The sequence below is a fragment of the Bos indicus genome, chromosome 26, assembly GCF_029378745.1.
Source record: "Bos indicus isolate NIAB-ARS_2022 breed Sahiwal x Tharparkar chromosome 26, NIAB-ARS_B.indTharparkar_mat_pri_1.0, whole genome shotgun sequence".
NCBI lineage: Eukaryota > Metazoa > Chordata > Mammalia > Artiodactyla > Bovidae > Bos > Bos indicus.
This window is the reverse complement of record NC_091785.1, coordinates 41,601,277-41,616,883: the sequence shown is the minus strand read 5'-3', so window position 1 is coordinate 41,616,883 and position 15,607 is coordinate 41,601,277. Positions and strand designations below refer to the sequence as shown.

Here is a 15,607-nt window from a genome sequence, read left to right as displayed (position 1 = left end):
TTCTCCCAAGAGGACACCAAACCTGCCGGAGGGAGAGGGAGGGGAAAGGAAGGAGGGATGCAGGGCAGGTGGGCAGGCTGGCAAGACTCTCTCCCACCCTGCAGTCAGAGAATATAGCGCCAGGTAAAGGATACCATCCCGACTGCTCAGGTTGGGCAGGGAGGCCATTTGGAAACACATGAACGGTTTCCAACAAGGAATCCCAGCAGGCTCGGGGCCTTGGAGAAATGCACGACGCAGAGGGCTGAGGTCCGGGATCAAAATGGAATCACTGTGGATTCGGGAGGAATGGAGAAGCTATAACTGTGAGACCTACCCCCAGGCAGGAGGAAGCTTCGAGACCCCAGCTCAGGCAGGCCCAGGAATCCTCACTTTCAGGGCCATAGGCCTCAGCTCCCTCACTTCCACTTGTTCCTCTCCCAGTAAAAAACAGTTGAAATGAATCACCTACATTCTAGCTCATTTCCTATCTCCCGGTTCTAGACGTTTCCAGTAGGAGACCTAACCTGGTGCCAAGTAGTGACTTTTCCTGGTGTGCATGACTCACTGGAAAAAGTGCCTCTTGGGCTATTAAAAGAGTTGGCGGGGTGTGGATTTAAGACATTCGAGTTCAAAGCAAATTATATAGAAGCTAAGCAAGGACATATCATTCTGGCAATGAATACTGCTTTCCCCCGATAAGACAGGAAAAAACGGGCTCTTTAGTTGACGTGGTGCACAGATGTTCTAGGAAAGGATTAACTACTTCGGAACAAGGCCAGTGAAATTTGGCATAAGCTGGTCAACGTGCTGATGAATGTGTGGACGGTGTGTTTGCTAAATGCACTTGTGCAAAAGGAAAGGCATCTCCTGATTTCCTTGAACACACCTTATCTTGCTTGGAAGCCCCCATCACTGCTGATGTGGGGAACAGAAGGTAAGCCTGCCCATGAAGCTAAGACAGTCCATCTAGGGTAGATCTTCCTGGCGCTGTCTTTGCCCATAGGACCACCACACTCAGCAACCAGCATGGATGATATGAGAGTATTTACAAGGTTTTAATAGAGGCTAAAAAGACACAGTGGGTGTCCCAGGTGGCTCAGTGGTAAAGAATCTGCCTGCCAAGGCAGGAGATGTGGGTTTGATCCCTGATATAGGAAGATCCCCTGGAGAAGGAATTGGAAGCCCACAGCAGTGTTCTTGCCTGGGAAATCCCATGGACAGAGGAGCCTGGTGGGCTACAGTCCACGGGGCACAAAGATTGGACATGCCTGAGAGCCTAAACAACAACAAAGAGGTGCAAAATAGGTTGCTGCTTTCACCTGCACCCCCAGCCTGTTCCCGGGCCCCAAACTGCCCAAGCTGACATTGCTAATGGGCCGAACAGACAGAAAACACAGGCAGAGGAGGACAGGGCAGGGGAAGGAGATGCGCTGCAAGGCAAGTTTAGAAGCAACTGGCTAATCACAGCACTGAACCGATCGGCAGCCTCAGAACTGTTCCAAACACCAAACCTGGGGGTTCACTACTGAACCAACTGCAGCATGCACAAGAGAGGAACCCTCTCATTCCAGGAATGGGAAGCAAAGCTTCTTGGCAGTTGGCAAGTCTGGGTTCAAGTCAGGCTCTAACCCCTTATCACTTGTATGATCTCTGACAAGATAGTCATCTCCACCTCAGTTTCCTCATCTGTGAAATGGGAATAATAAATCCAGCCCCAAGTATGACATAGATTAAATGAGATTACAAATAGAAAGTACTGGTCAGAATTGCTGCATTTAGTAAGCATAATTAAATGGTGCCCATCCTTATCCTGTAAGTTATTTTTAAAATTAACTGGAGTATAGTAAAATTATCGGAGTATAGCAAAATTATTAGAGTTGCTTTACAATGTTCTGTTAGTTTCTGCAGTACAGCAAAAGGAATCATTTATATGTCATTTTTCACTGAAATGTTGAGATATATAACTTTTAGAATTTATAAGCTTAGAGAGTCTAAGAGACTAGATTAATGCTATGAAGTCTTTTTAAGTTCAAATGCTTTTTCATCTGTCCAGAACATTCGGAATGCTGCTATCCAGTGAGACACAAACCAGAATGCTCTGGTCTGATTTAGGCATATTTTAAGTATGAAAAACTCAAGGCCAATACAGAATGGTAATTTCCCTGAGGGAAAAAAAGTACCTTTTGTATCATGCTTTTTACTGGACATAGAACACGTGACTGTCATAGACATGACATAGACTGTCACAGTCGTGGCACAGATGCACATGACTGTCTCATAACTCCTATTATACATGGAAAAGGCAATGGCACCTGACTCCAGTACTCTTGCCTGGAAAATCCCATGGACGGAGGAGCCTGGAAGGCTGCAGTCCATGGGGTCGCTAAGAGTCGGACACGACTGAGCAACTTCACTTTCACTTTTCACTTTCATGCACTGGAGAAGGAAATGGCAACCCACTCCAGTGTTCTTGCCTGGAGAATCCCAGGGACAGGGGAGACTGGTGGGCTGCCATCTATGGGGTCACATAGAGTTGGACACGACTGAAGCGACTTAGCAGCAGCAGTGGTGCAAAGTTATCCCATGATCTTAGATCCCATAAGAAAACCGCACTGTAAGCCCTCTGAATGATACTATGAAAAACAGTATCACTAACGCTTCCTCCACGGTATTAGGAGCAAAGAAACAGTGTGTGCACAATTCGTCAATCAACACTATGTTACGTTACCTGCTAAAAAACATCAACACGGTTTGGTACATCGGAAACGTCTGAGTTTTGTTGTTCAGCTGCAAGTAGACCCACAAAAGGAGCGTTTTCAGAAGGTCAAACTCACTAAAAGTAAACAACCTGGCCAAAACAAAAGATTGAGAAGTCAATTGAGGAGTAGCAAAAACCATGCTGTGTGTATGAGAGTGAAAAGTTGAGAGTGAGTTCAGGAAGGAGGCGACGCCACCCTGAGTCTGTATGTGGACTCACAGAGAGATACCAAGTCTCAGGTCACTCAGCTGGTAACTGGCACGGCTGGGACTTGATCTTCAGCCAACCTGAGCCTTCACCCACCTGCTGTGCACTCTAAAATCATGACCATCTCATTGAATGAGCTCCTAGTAGGAGGCGGTGTTCTCAAGGTGGTTCCATATGTCCTTTTATTAAATTCCACCCAGTAACCCTGCAAAGTTGGGATATATTTCTTACTTTTATAGATGTGGCTTCCCCGGTGGCTCAGACGGGAAAGAAACTTCCTGCAATGCAGGAGACCCAGGTTCAATCCCTGGGTCAGGAAGATCTCCTGGAGAAAGGCATGACAACTCACTCCAGTATTCCTGCCTGGAGAATTCCATGGACAGAGGAGCCTGGTGGACCCCAGTCCATGGGGTCGCAAAGAATTGGACATGACTGAATAACACTTTCACTTTCATACTTTATAGATATGGATATTATTAAGACTGACCCTGTTTATTTAAAAATTTAATGTTTTGTTCAGCATATTAATTTTCACTGTAAAATATGGCACTAAGATATACTTTATCTCAATGGCTGAAGGTTTTTGGTGTCCCTTAAGTATTGCACCCAAGGTGAATGCTTCATTGGTCATATTCCAATTCTGGGCCCAACTGGGGAATAACTTGTCCAGAGTCACACAGTTCTGAGGTCAGACCTGGGCAGGGGTCAGTTCTGCCCCAAGTTGGCTGCGGAATCTCTTGCAGGCTGCTTTCCGGCCCTGCAGCTGCAACTCGCTCATCTGTAATGTAGCGATTACAGCCACTGCTAAGAGGGTACAGTAAGTTCCCTACACACACAAAGCTCTTTCTGAGAGCGAGCTCAGAAGTCCAATTTGTCCCTAAATCCAGCAAACTTTCGAGCCCTGGGTCAGGAAGATCCCCTGGAGAAGGGAATGGCAACCCACTCCAGTATTTTTGCCAAGAAAATTCCATGGGCAGAGGAGCCTAGCAGGCGGGCTACAGTCTATGGGGTCGGAAAGAGTCAGACACGACTGAGCGACTAACACTTTCACACTTTCCTACAAACTTAGCCTAGGTACCCAACTAACACAATTAGCTATTTACCACTTTTTTAATGCTTGTTTCCAGACATCCTAGACTTGAAGTAAAGATACTGTACCATACACAGTACAGTAAAGCACACAAAACCACAATTGCTTATAGAGGGTGCACACATGTGACAGTGTATGCCAGGCATGTGCACTATCTTATATGACTGGACATGAATGAATGCACGTACATCTTTGAAAGCTCGAAACTTGAAGCAGGAAGGAGACTGACTGTACTATGAAGGCTGTGTGGGGTGAGTTTGTATGATCTGTGTGAGTTTCCTGTCACTGCTGTAATAAACTGCCACAAACCAAGAGGCTTAAAACAACACAAATTTGTTGTTGTTTGGTCACTAATTCATTTCTGACTCTGCGACCTCATGGACTGCAGCATGCTAGCCTCCCCTGTCCTTCAGCATCTCCTGGAGTTTGTTCAGATTCATGTCCACTGAGTCAGTCATGCTATCTAACCATCTCATCCTCTGCTGCCCCCTTCTCCTTTTGCCTTCAGTCTTTCGTTCCAGGATCCCTAAGTACAAAATGACCCTCACTGGGTTAAGATAAGGGTGTGGGCGTGGCCATGCTCCTTCCTGAGGTTCTATGTGAAAATCATTTCTTTGCCTTTTCCAGCTCCTAGAGGCCACTGGCATGCCTTGGCTTGTGGCCCCTTCCTTCATCTTCCAGCCAGCAGCACAGCATCTTCAAATCTCCCTCTGGTTCTGACTCTTCCTCCTCCCTCTCCCACACTGAAGAGTCTGGTGATTCCATTAGGGGCACCTGGGAAATCCAGGGTAACCTCCCCATCTCAAGGTCATTCTAGTGCCACTTTAGTCTCATCTGCAAACTTGATTCCCCTTTGCTGTGCAACCCAACGTTTTCACAAGTTCCAGGGGTTGGGATGTCGACATCTTCGGGGGACCATTATTGAGCTGACTGGGCTTCCCTGGTGCCTCTGGGCTTCCCTGGTGGCTCAGATGGTAGAGAATTTGTCTGCAAGGCAGAAGACTAGGGTTTGATCCCTGGGTCAGGAAAACCATCTGAAGAAGGGAATGGCCACCCACTCTAGTATCCTTGCCTGGAAAATCCCATGGACAGAGGAGCCTGGCCGGGCTACGGTCCACAGGGCTGCAAAGAGTCAGACACAACTGAGTGCCTAACACACACACACAGACACACTGAGCTGACCACACATACAGCCTGCCTAGCACAGTTCCTGGACACAGCAATGGGCTCAGAGGACAGCAGCTCCAACTCCTAGGTGGTGGGGCTCAATCCTGGCTCCAGAGCCCACACTGTGCCTGCAGCAGCGCAAGGCATCTCAATAAGAAACAAGGGGGACTCCCTGGCAGTCCAGCGGTTAAGACTGCGCTTCCAGTGCAGGGGGTGTGGGTTTGATCCCTGGTTGGGGAACTAAGATCCCATATGCCGCGCAGCACCAAAAAAAAAAAAGAGAGAGAGAGAGAATAAATCAAGAAATAAGGGATGAGGAGAAGAGGATGTTGCTGTCCATTAAGTCAGCTCTGTAAAGGATGCTTCCCAAACAGATCCTCTCACAGCCTCTGATGACTTAGTTCTCCAAGGAGTCATTGCACCATTTCTTAAACCCATTGATATTTTCTGTCTCTGACCGTGGAGATGTACCCTGGCTTCAAAATGTATCACAGCCTCTTCACCCACCACTTCAGCGGTCATGATGGGTGCAAGCCAAGCTCAATCGTGACTCCAAGGGCAGCAGGAATGTCGCCTTCCCACCTCCCCCACTATTTCTGGATGTGGTAGGACGGTCTCTTTCCTATTCTTTGTTCTTAGGCACCTACAGATGCACCAGTTTTGACTGTGGGCAGACAGGACTGAATTTGTCACTGTCTGGGCAATAATGGAGAGGCAGGAGGGGAGGGCTCATAGAACCTCCTGGAACGAGGTTCCCAAAAAAGAACTCTGCCAGGACTCCAACCACTGCTGGGCTGGGGGGCTACGAGTCTTCTGTTGCAGAACCCACGCTTGAGGTCCCCACGCCCAGAAGGTTCTTTGAGATCTTACTAAAGAGGGGTTTACGACACAAGGGGAGTAATGAAGAGCCCCACGGATAAGGACCCTGGTTACAATTTTATGATGAAAGATAATTGTCGAAATAAAGGCCTCGGTTTTTAGTCCAAGTATCAGCTGCTGTTTAGTCACCGAGTTGTACCCAACTCTTTAGCGACCCCATGGACTGTAACCCAGCAGGTTCTGCTGTCCATGGGATTTCCCAGGCAAGAATACTGAGGTGGGTTGCCGTTTCCTCCTCCAGGGGATCTTCCTGACCCAGGGATCAGACCTGTGTCTCCTGCACAGGCAGGCAGAGTCTTTACCACTGAGCCACCCGGGAAACCCAAGCATCAGCTGGGTTTGCACTAGGATGAAATCCAAGCATCACCCTAAAATATTAGTTCCTACAGGAAATCATCACACTGAGGACATTCAAACATTTTTTCATTTACCTAAGAGTTCTGATGATCTGAATCGAGATGGAACTCACAGAGATCCTAAACTTCCCTCTAGCACAGGCAAACATCTGGACTGCTCTACATGTGTTTTCAGGGGCTCTCAAGCGGCCACTGAGATGTAATGAGTGTAAGAATGCCTTTAACTAGACACTGTCCTCTATTTTGTGTGTGTGAGAAAACTATATATAAACAATAAATGTCTCCTTTTGAATACAAGCCCTAGAGAAAGCCATGTCCAAGTGAACAAGAAAATATGAATGAGGTTACCCATTGCAGCACTGACTGTCCTAGCAAGACAGGAAGCCAAACCAAACAAAAGACATTAGAAAGGGAATGAAAAAAATTGCTGTCTGTTCACCCACTGGAGCCCTGTACAACAACTAAAATTAAAAACGCTGATTAAGTACATAAATATCAACATGGAGAGAACAAGTCACATGATGTTCGTGAATAGTAGCAGAATGTCACAATCTGAGAAATTTAAACCTTTGCAAAACCATACTGTGCATAATTTTCGCATGTACATATATGTAGCAAGCATGTAATCTCATGGGTTAGAGGCACACAAATTCACAACAGTGGCTTGGTTGACTTTAAGGAGGGGAGGAAGACAAGAGGAAAGATGAAGAATAAGGCTGCGAGGTGGAGGGAGGGCTGGGGAAGGTGACTTCTGCTTTGTTGGATGTTTTATTTCTTAATTTATGACAAAATTTTACCATGTGTTCATTTGAGGAGATGGATAATCCAACTGTATTTTGTATTATCTGCCTACCTTTGTAACTTTTTTTTATAACAAAAAAGATGACCATCCATATGTCTGGCCATCAATAAGGAATAAGAAGGTTTGGAGCAGAGCACATCAGTGGACTGATAATAACCATGGGTGTTGAGGCCACTCAGACCTGGCTTCAAATTTCAACTCTCATTTTGCATGAGGGGAGCAATCCCTTCCTGTGATCTCCATTCTGCAGGGGAAACTACAAGGAACACCCTCCAAAGGGGCTGCTGTAAGAATGAGACCTGATTGCCCACTCAGAGTATTCCATACACCCCAGTGCTTCATAACTGGTAGGTGGTGGTGTTATCAGCCAGAGAAGCATTGTTGTTCAGTCGCTCAGTTGTGTCCAACTTCTTGCCACCCCATGAACTGCAGCACACCAGGCTGCCCTGTCCTTCACTATCTCCCGGAGCTTGCTCAAACTCACGTCCATTGAGTCGATGATGCCATCCAACCATCTCATCCTCTGTCCTCCCCTTCTCCTCCTGCCCTCAGCCTTTCCCAGCATCGGGGTCTTTTCTTATGAGTCAGGTTTTTGAATCAGGTGGCCAAAATATTGGAGCTTCAGCTTCAGCATCAGTCCTTCCAAATAGCTTTGGGAAATACTACATTTGAGAGGGAAGCCCATTGGTGCTGCAGATGCCGTAGAGGACGTGGCAGCTGTTCTCAGGGAATTCCTGAGCCCTCCGGACTCCTTGTATCATAGACAGGAAGTCAGGGAGGAAGACACGTTCCCCCTGGTTGCAGGGCAGCCTTCCGTGCAGCTAGAACTAGATAGATAACCGTCTGAATTCTCCACCCTCCTAAGTCGACACGGAGATTGGCTTCCAGAAAAACAGACCTTGGAATGAAGCTTCCGTAATATTAGAGTGAGTGAAACAGGGTCACTGAGTGATGACCTCTATGAAGAAAATTAACTGAAAACCAGAGGCCCAGGGGGTCAGGAAAACTGTATTTTACCGAAGGCCATTTACAAGATGGAAAGAAAACCCAAAGGAAGATGAGGTCAAAGGGACTTTGGGGAAGGTGAATAGCCTTGAAGTTGAAACATCTGCTGAGATGGACATTGTTTCCAACCCAAACACCATGACCACAAGCCGGGGATGGGTCACAGTCTGCGCTAAGTGGGGCCAAGAGACTCTCCATCCCTGACCCCAGGCTGGCCTTTCCACAGCTGCTCTGGGCCATGTGACTTCCCAGGACAGTCCAGATCTCACTGAGCTCTGGTTGTTGGGAAGCCTGGCTTCTGCTACACACAAGGAGGCTGTGCAGCCATGAGGCTGGGAGCCTGGACCTTGGAGCCTGGAGCCCCGAGCTCAGGCCCTGCCTTTTATTACGCCTCCTATCTTAGGGACAATGATCATACCTACCGCATAGGGTTGTGGGGGTTAAAAGGGCCAGTGCACACAGCACAGCACACACCCAGAAGCGCTCGGTAAAAGTTAACTCGTCCAAAGGCCTCTTCTTAATCAGGTGTGGTCTGGGCGCCGAGCCCACCAGACACTCAGATGAGAAGCCCGAGCCAGGTAAATTTCTAACCATGTCCCCAGGCACTGGGTGTTAGCTTGGGCCCCTCTTTCTGACCCTCTGTTCCCCACCTCCCTCCTCCAGCTTTAAGGCAGGACATCAGCTTTAAAGATGACCAGCTTTAAGGACAGCAACCAGGTGGGGAGAGTTCACCTGGGAAGGTAAGAAGTGAGCACGAGGTCTGGTAGCTGAGAGTGTGATCCTTCCAGGGCACACTAGCTAATGATACGCCCGAGGTCATGCAGGCTCCCCTCGCTTCCACCTCTGCCCGGAGAGCCTGGCACCATCGGTGCTGACAGCCATCTCCTGGGGAGGGGCCAGAGGAGCAGGACCCAGTTTCCACATCAGTCATGTCTCCCCAAACCTGAGTCTAGACACTTGACACGTAATGTTCTTGACCTCTTTTCCTGCCCAGCCAGCGTTTTCTAGGGCCTGTGCCATTGCTACCATGCTGGCTGTGGTCAGACATTTTTTTCCCCTTTCTTGGTTAAATGCTACCAAGTGGGGGAGGGACAGCTCAGACTTTCCAAGGGAGGGACAGTGTTACGAAAAGTCTAAGGGCTGCCCTGTTTATCTTTTCTTCAAGGGTTGCACAACCTTTGCTCCATGGAGGGTGGAGAGCACACGCTTCTGGACAGGCCATGGACAGCAGGGGAAAATGGTGGGAGCCCACCCAGGGCCTGGGGATGCCATTAGGACCCGAGTTCCCAAGATTGTTATTTAATATGTGGTCCTAATCAGATCCTGTACTGGAGGAAAAAGGATGCTGTGAAGGTTAGTGTTGAGTAAAAGACCTTAAGGTATTACATCAGTGTCAAATCTCCTCAAGTTGTTAACTGCTTTGTGATTATATTAGAAAAATTCTCTTTATTATGAAACGTTGAAGTATTCAAGGTTAAGGGAACATGATGTATGCAACTTGTCCTCAAAGGATTAAAAAATGTGTGCTAATAGGCACACACAGATGCAAATAATAAAGCAAACAGGTCAGAGACTGAACCAAACAGGGTAAAGGGTACTGAGAGAGCCTTTGCACTATTCTTGTTATCTAATTTGTTTGAAACTATTTTCAAGTAAAATATACTTTTAAACACTAATAAAAACTAAAGTGCCTTTGGCTTAGGAACTTCACTTCTAGGAATTCAATGTGGGAAAATAATCTGAGATGAAAATAAATATATATCGAAGAATGTCACCAAGGTGCTATTTATATCAGTGAAACATTGGAAATAACCTAATAGGCCAAGCATTGGCTGGCATCTAAGGCAAGCCTTGTGGTGGTCACGTGGATAAGACAGGAGCCGAACTGGCAGAGCTAAAGACCTTTGGGTTAGCGATTTGATTGGAAGCGGGGTTAAGAGCAGGCACAAGCCTGGGTTAGCCGGCCCTGCGCTGATCCGGGTGGGAGATGCGGAGGTTTGGCCTCTGGCTGGTGCCCACGTGGAGGCCCACAGAGATGGGGTGCTCTTGGGGGGAGGATGAAGTGGTGTCCAGAAGGACTCCCAAGGGCATGACAGTTGGTTGAGGAACACTGGGTAAGGGGTGCCATAAAGGACAAGGGCACCAAGCATCAGGGCTTAGCCTTAACTGTCAGAGAGGTCATACAGGCAGTGGAATGCCTGGGTCTAGAGCCGTTGAGGGGAGGGGCCAGGGCTGGAGACAGAAACTGATTTAGGCCTGAGAGCTTTTTTTCTTTTCCCCTTTTCCCAAGTTTCCAAATTTTCCATGATGCATGTGTCTTAATACTGACAGAACTTTAAAAATTATTTATGCAATCGCTTAATTCATTACCATGTGAGTGAGACAGACAGAATCTGCCTGCAATGCAGGAGACCCAGGTTCCATCCCTGGGTGGGGAAGATCCCCTGGAGAAGGGAATGGCTACTCACTCCAGTATTCATGCTTGGAAAACCCCACGGACAGATGAGCCTGGCGGTCAATAGGGTCGCAAAGAGCTGGACACGACTGAGCGACTAACACTTTCACAGTGAAACAGCGGGCACCCAAAGGATCCTTACTCTGCTGAACAGCATCCTTCCCCCTGCCCGAGCACAGGACCCACGTTTTGGCCCCTCCAGAGGCCGGGCTGTCCAGGAGGCCGGGACGTTTGGGATGGAGGAGGCACTGCACACTGCGCATGTCCAGCAGCGGTGTGAGTTCGGCACTCCCCGCCGCATCCGTCTACCCTACCCATCCCCCCTCCCATCCCCACCTCCTACCCAGAGACTCCTTCCTGAGAGCCAGCTCTGACCTGGGGGACTTCAGCACTTTGTGGAGCAGCTCCTTTGGGACTTTCCGGAGGTGGATCTGTGTCCCCACCAGAGGGACCAAGTTCATCTCCATCCATTTCTCACAGGCGGTGGTGAGGGGCTCTTCCTTGTACTGAGAAGATAGGAAACGCCCATTGAAAAAGGAGTCTCTGGTACTTACCCTGGTGGTCCAATGGTTGCGAGTCTGCATTTCCACTGCAGAGGTGTGGGTTCGATTCGTGGCCGGGGAACTAAGATTCTACCCGCCGAGGGTGCAGGCAAAAAAAAAAAAATTAAGGTAGAAAGGAATCGCTGATATCTCAGCGCCCTCTGCTGGAATATGATGATCCAACAAGCGTGCTCTTAGAAGGGCCGTGCTGCAGCCCTGCTCAAACCTCTTCAAAACACATGCACTGATAACATTTTCTGAGTGTTTGCGATGCTCAAGGCGCTGCACTAGGTTGATTCAAATCCATCCTGCTACCCTATGAGGTTGGTTCATCATTATTCCTATTTCACCAATGGAAAATCTGAGGCTCCAACATTCCTGCTCTTGCCTGAGGTCATACAACTAGTTAAGTGGTCTGACCTAGTTAAGTGGGCTTGCATGCTGAAATGCAACTAGTTACATGGGCTTGTATGCCGAAATCTCTGGACTGACGTCTGTGACTGATCACGGAAGCTCCACCGGCCTTGGGTCTCACTTTTCTCCTCTGATAATGAGAGTTAGAATACAGCATTTATTGCCAACCCTGACGTACTGACTGGGCCCAAATGGGATGCATTTCCCTCAGTCCCACCAAGAATGTCCTGGAACGTTGTCTGCTGTTTTGATGAGAAAGGCTGTCCCTTTTCCCGCCCTCTTTCCCAATTAAAGCTTTTCTATTTGGGGGTGGGGGGTGTTAAAATATTCTTTTAAAGATAAAATGATTTTTTTTAATTGTTCACTTGGCAAAATAAAAGGTGGGCACAGTTAGGTTGGTGCCATCAGACAGATTTCTTGGCGCTGAAATCCCAGAGTCTGGGTGCTCTTGAGGGTCCCCAAGATGCTGTGTGCCCGCCCAGGTTGTTCTCACCTTGCAGCCAGCCAGGTAGAAGTTTTTGATGGTGCTCGGCGTGAGTCCGCTCATCATGACGGTCACACACCTGCAGAGACAGAACACTGTTCCTGGAAGCCCCGGGCTGCGTTCAGGGAACTGAGAAGCCCCAGAGGTTTTACTCAACCCCATGCCGGCAACAGGGTCCTTTCATGCAAGGGAAAGCGCCGTATTTTAAGATAGTGGACATAGGGTTGGAGGACAAGACCAGCAAGGCTTGTTGCAAAGAGCTCTGGGCTAAGGGAGGTGAGCTCTGAGATCAAATCTTTCCAAAGAAAACAGAGTAGCTTTGGCACCAAGGAGAAGTATTACTATTTAGAGATTAAGCCCCTAAAAGAGCCTTGCTGTTGTTGTTTGGTCGCTAAGTCGTGTCTGACTCTGCATCCCCATAGACTGTAGCCCACCAGCTCCTCTGACCATGGGATTTCCCAGGTAAGAATACTGGAGTGGGTTGCCATTTCCTTCTCCAGGGGATCTTCCCAACCAAGGGATCAAACCCTCGGCTCCTGCGTTGACAGATTTTTTACCACTGAGCCAAAGGGAAGTTGAAAAGCGCCTTGCTAGGTTTTAATTTTAGCCAGGATGACATTTGGTTGCCTTCCTGCTGAAGGCAAGTTTTTCCTGTACAGACCATTTGAGAGCTTCTTAGAGGGGCCTCCAGTCCTATTTCCTCTCTGTATGAGAGTAGACTGAAAAAGCAACTTTCTGATGAAAATCTCCATCCTTTTCACACCTAGGCCTCATTTACTTGTTGTTCAGTCAGTCGCTCAGTCATGTCTGACTCCTTTCAACCCTATGGACTGCAGCACGCCAGGCTTCCCTGTCCTTCAGTATCTCCCTGGAGTTTGCTCAAACTCATGTCCCTTGAGTCGACAATGCTATACAACCATCTCATCCTCTGTGGTCCCCTTCTCCTCCTACCTCAATCACTCCCAGCATCGGGGTCTTTTCCAATGAGTCGACTCTTTGCATCAGGTGGCCAAAGTACTGGAGCTTGGTTCATTTATTTATCAAGGATCTGTTTACTGAGCACTTACTGTGCGCCAGGCACCCTTCGAGGCACTTGGGTTACCAAGAACAAAGCCAATGGGCCCAGCACACATTAACATACAGACAGGTGACCACATTATGACAGCTGTATCCCAAAGCCGATAACACAGAGAGGCTCTGGTCACTCTCCTCCCAAGCCTCAGGCTCTCCTCTGCTGGCAAAACCAGGTAGAACCTGCTCCTATGGCCTTCGAGGTCTGCATGACCTGCAGTCAGCCTAACTGCCCCACCCACCTTTCCCATCATCTTTCCACATCCCTCCCTGACTCTAGCCACATTGATTCTCAGTGACCAAGCAGTTCCAATTTCTATGCTCTCATCGGCAGGAAGCCCCCTCTCTCACACCCTTGACAGCTGGACTCCTCCCAGGCTCAGTTCAAGTACCACCTCCTCTTGGAAGTCTCCGTGGTTGCTACTCCCCACGTGTTCCCTTTGCTTTGATTGCCATGCCCTTGTTCAGCCTGGGGCTTCTGCCTCCTTGAAGCCAGAGACTGCCAGGCAGCAGCCCTCCCAGCATATATGCATCCCAAGCGTCTCGTCTGCGGCAGCCTCTGTGGCAGGTTCTGGAAATACCTGCCATGTACAAGGCTCCTCCGCTCCTGGGGCTCCTGGGCTCGCCGTGAGCCAAGCTCACAGATCAGCGAGGGGAAACCAGCTGTGAGAGGGGCCATGCGGAAGGTTCAGGCCCCACCCCTCACCACGGGCGGTGTTCTTCAGGTGCTGGCTTTGCCAGGGGAGATGCGTGGGCGGAATTAGCTGGGTTTGAAGCTGGGACGCAGAAAACAGTGCTCCTCACACCTTCCCCCATGGTCCCCCTCCTCACCGTGAGCCTCCCTAGCTGGGCGGGCCTGGAATGGTCAGATTTCCCAGACCGGAGGACAGAGAGCAAGTTCTGGGGCCACCCAGGCCAGCTGCCTGCGAACTCAGAGAGGCCGGGGATCTCCACTTCCGGAAGGTCTAGCGGCATCAGGCAGTAACTCACAGATGGAGTTCAACTTTGCACGGATGCAAGGAAATGTCCTTCCAGCCCTGTGGGCCTGGAGGGACCCAAGTGACTCTTCAGGAGGGTGTGTGTGTGTGTGTGTGTGCAGGCAACAACCAGTAACTATGATCCCAGTTGTGTCAAAGCAGTCACTGATGCAAATGATGTGTGCGTCTAAGGAGCAGCGCCCTGTATAATCCACACACACACACACACACACTTCATCCCCTGAAGATGGGTGGCCTCGAGGGTGGGTGATTCAGACAGTGGCCATCCAGCGGTTTTGCGCTGGCGGGGATCTCAGCCAAGATGACCTCTGAGAGCCCATCCAGCGCACCTGGGGTGGCAATGCTATCAGAGTGACCTGGGGGACTTCTGCTCACCCACATACACAGTCGTGTGCATGCACACTGAGGCTTGCACTGCCACATCCCTGCCAGCTGCACCATCAGCCTCTCGAAGGCAGGCAACACCCACCCCAGCTGGGTGTCAGGCCCGCCTGGCTCTGAGCTAGGATTCCAGCCCCACCACAGTCATCTGCAGCACCTCGGGGAGGGCCCGTGAGCCCTAGGCGGGCCCAGATTTGCCCATCAGCGGAATGATAGTCTTGGCTCAGTATCCGGAGCCCTCCCTGCTCAGGCATTCAAGATAAGGCATGTGGAGGAGGAAAGAAAGGATGACCTGCCATTCCTGACTCTGCCCCAGATAAGCCAGAGTGAGGGCTCCAGAAGGACCATGGGGCTTCAAATCTGGCCCCCGGTACGGCAGCCAAGCCTCACAGACAGGAGGTGGCTGGAGGGAAGCTGGCCTTCCAGATTTGGGGTCAGAGATATCTCCCTGCATGGCACCAGTCACTGAGAAACACCTGTGTACAGAAGCTGTGATTTCATAGTGATGATATGTCACAAGGCTACGTTCAGCTAAAGTCACGTGACACACAATGGCCGGGGAGCGGGGATTCTCAGGAAAACCTGGACCAGGGTCAAGGTCAGACGCCTTGGTTCACCTCGAGACTCCACGACCTGTCCCTGCCTATGACAGCTAACCTCCCATCCCCCAGCCATCCACCAGTCTGGCCAGGCTGACATGCTGGAGTCCCTTGTCTGTGTGTCCTCTGCGGCCACAACCAGACCTCTGACCGCCTGCACCCCTGGGTTCAAGCGGCATCTGCATCACCAACGAGGCTTCAAGATGCTCCAGACTGAGGATCTGGCCAGAGTTATTTCAGGTGACCCCAGAAATGAGGCATTGACTCAAAAAAAAAATCTGTGGGGTTGAATCTGGCGAGGTGAATTCTATTAAAAATGAGTTAGGTCCTTGGAAGAGATACTGCCCCTGCCTTTTACAGAGCTGCGGATGTCCTCTGTAGGCTAGGATGGGAAGTCCATTCATTCATTCCCTCAAA

At 49.4% G+C, this 15,607-nt stretch overlaps 1 protein-coding gene across 5 annotated transcripts in view; it reads right to left on the bottom strand.

Annotated features, from left to right (window-relative positions):
- BTBD16 (BTB domain containing 16) overlaps window positions 1–15,607 on the bottom strand; it is a 61,200-nt gene that overhangs the window by 26,047 nt on the left and 19,546 nt on the right. For all 5 annotated transcript variants that reach the window (XM_070780986.1, XM_070780985.1, XM_070780987.1 and 2 more), the window contains exons 8-10: window positions 12,151–12,220; window positions 11,077–11,207; window positions 2,711–2,830 (exon numbers count right to left, since the gene is read on the bottom strand). In XM_070780986.1, coding sequence (XP_070637087.1) covers window positions 2,711–2,830; window positions 11,077–11,207; window positions 12,151–12,220 — 321 coding nt within the window. The remainder of the gene's footprint in view (window positions 1–2,710; window positions 2,831–11,076; window positions 11,208–12,150; window positions 12,221–15,607) is intronic.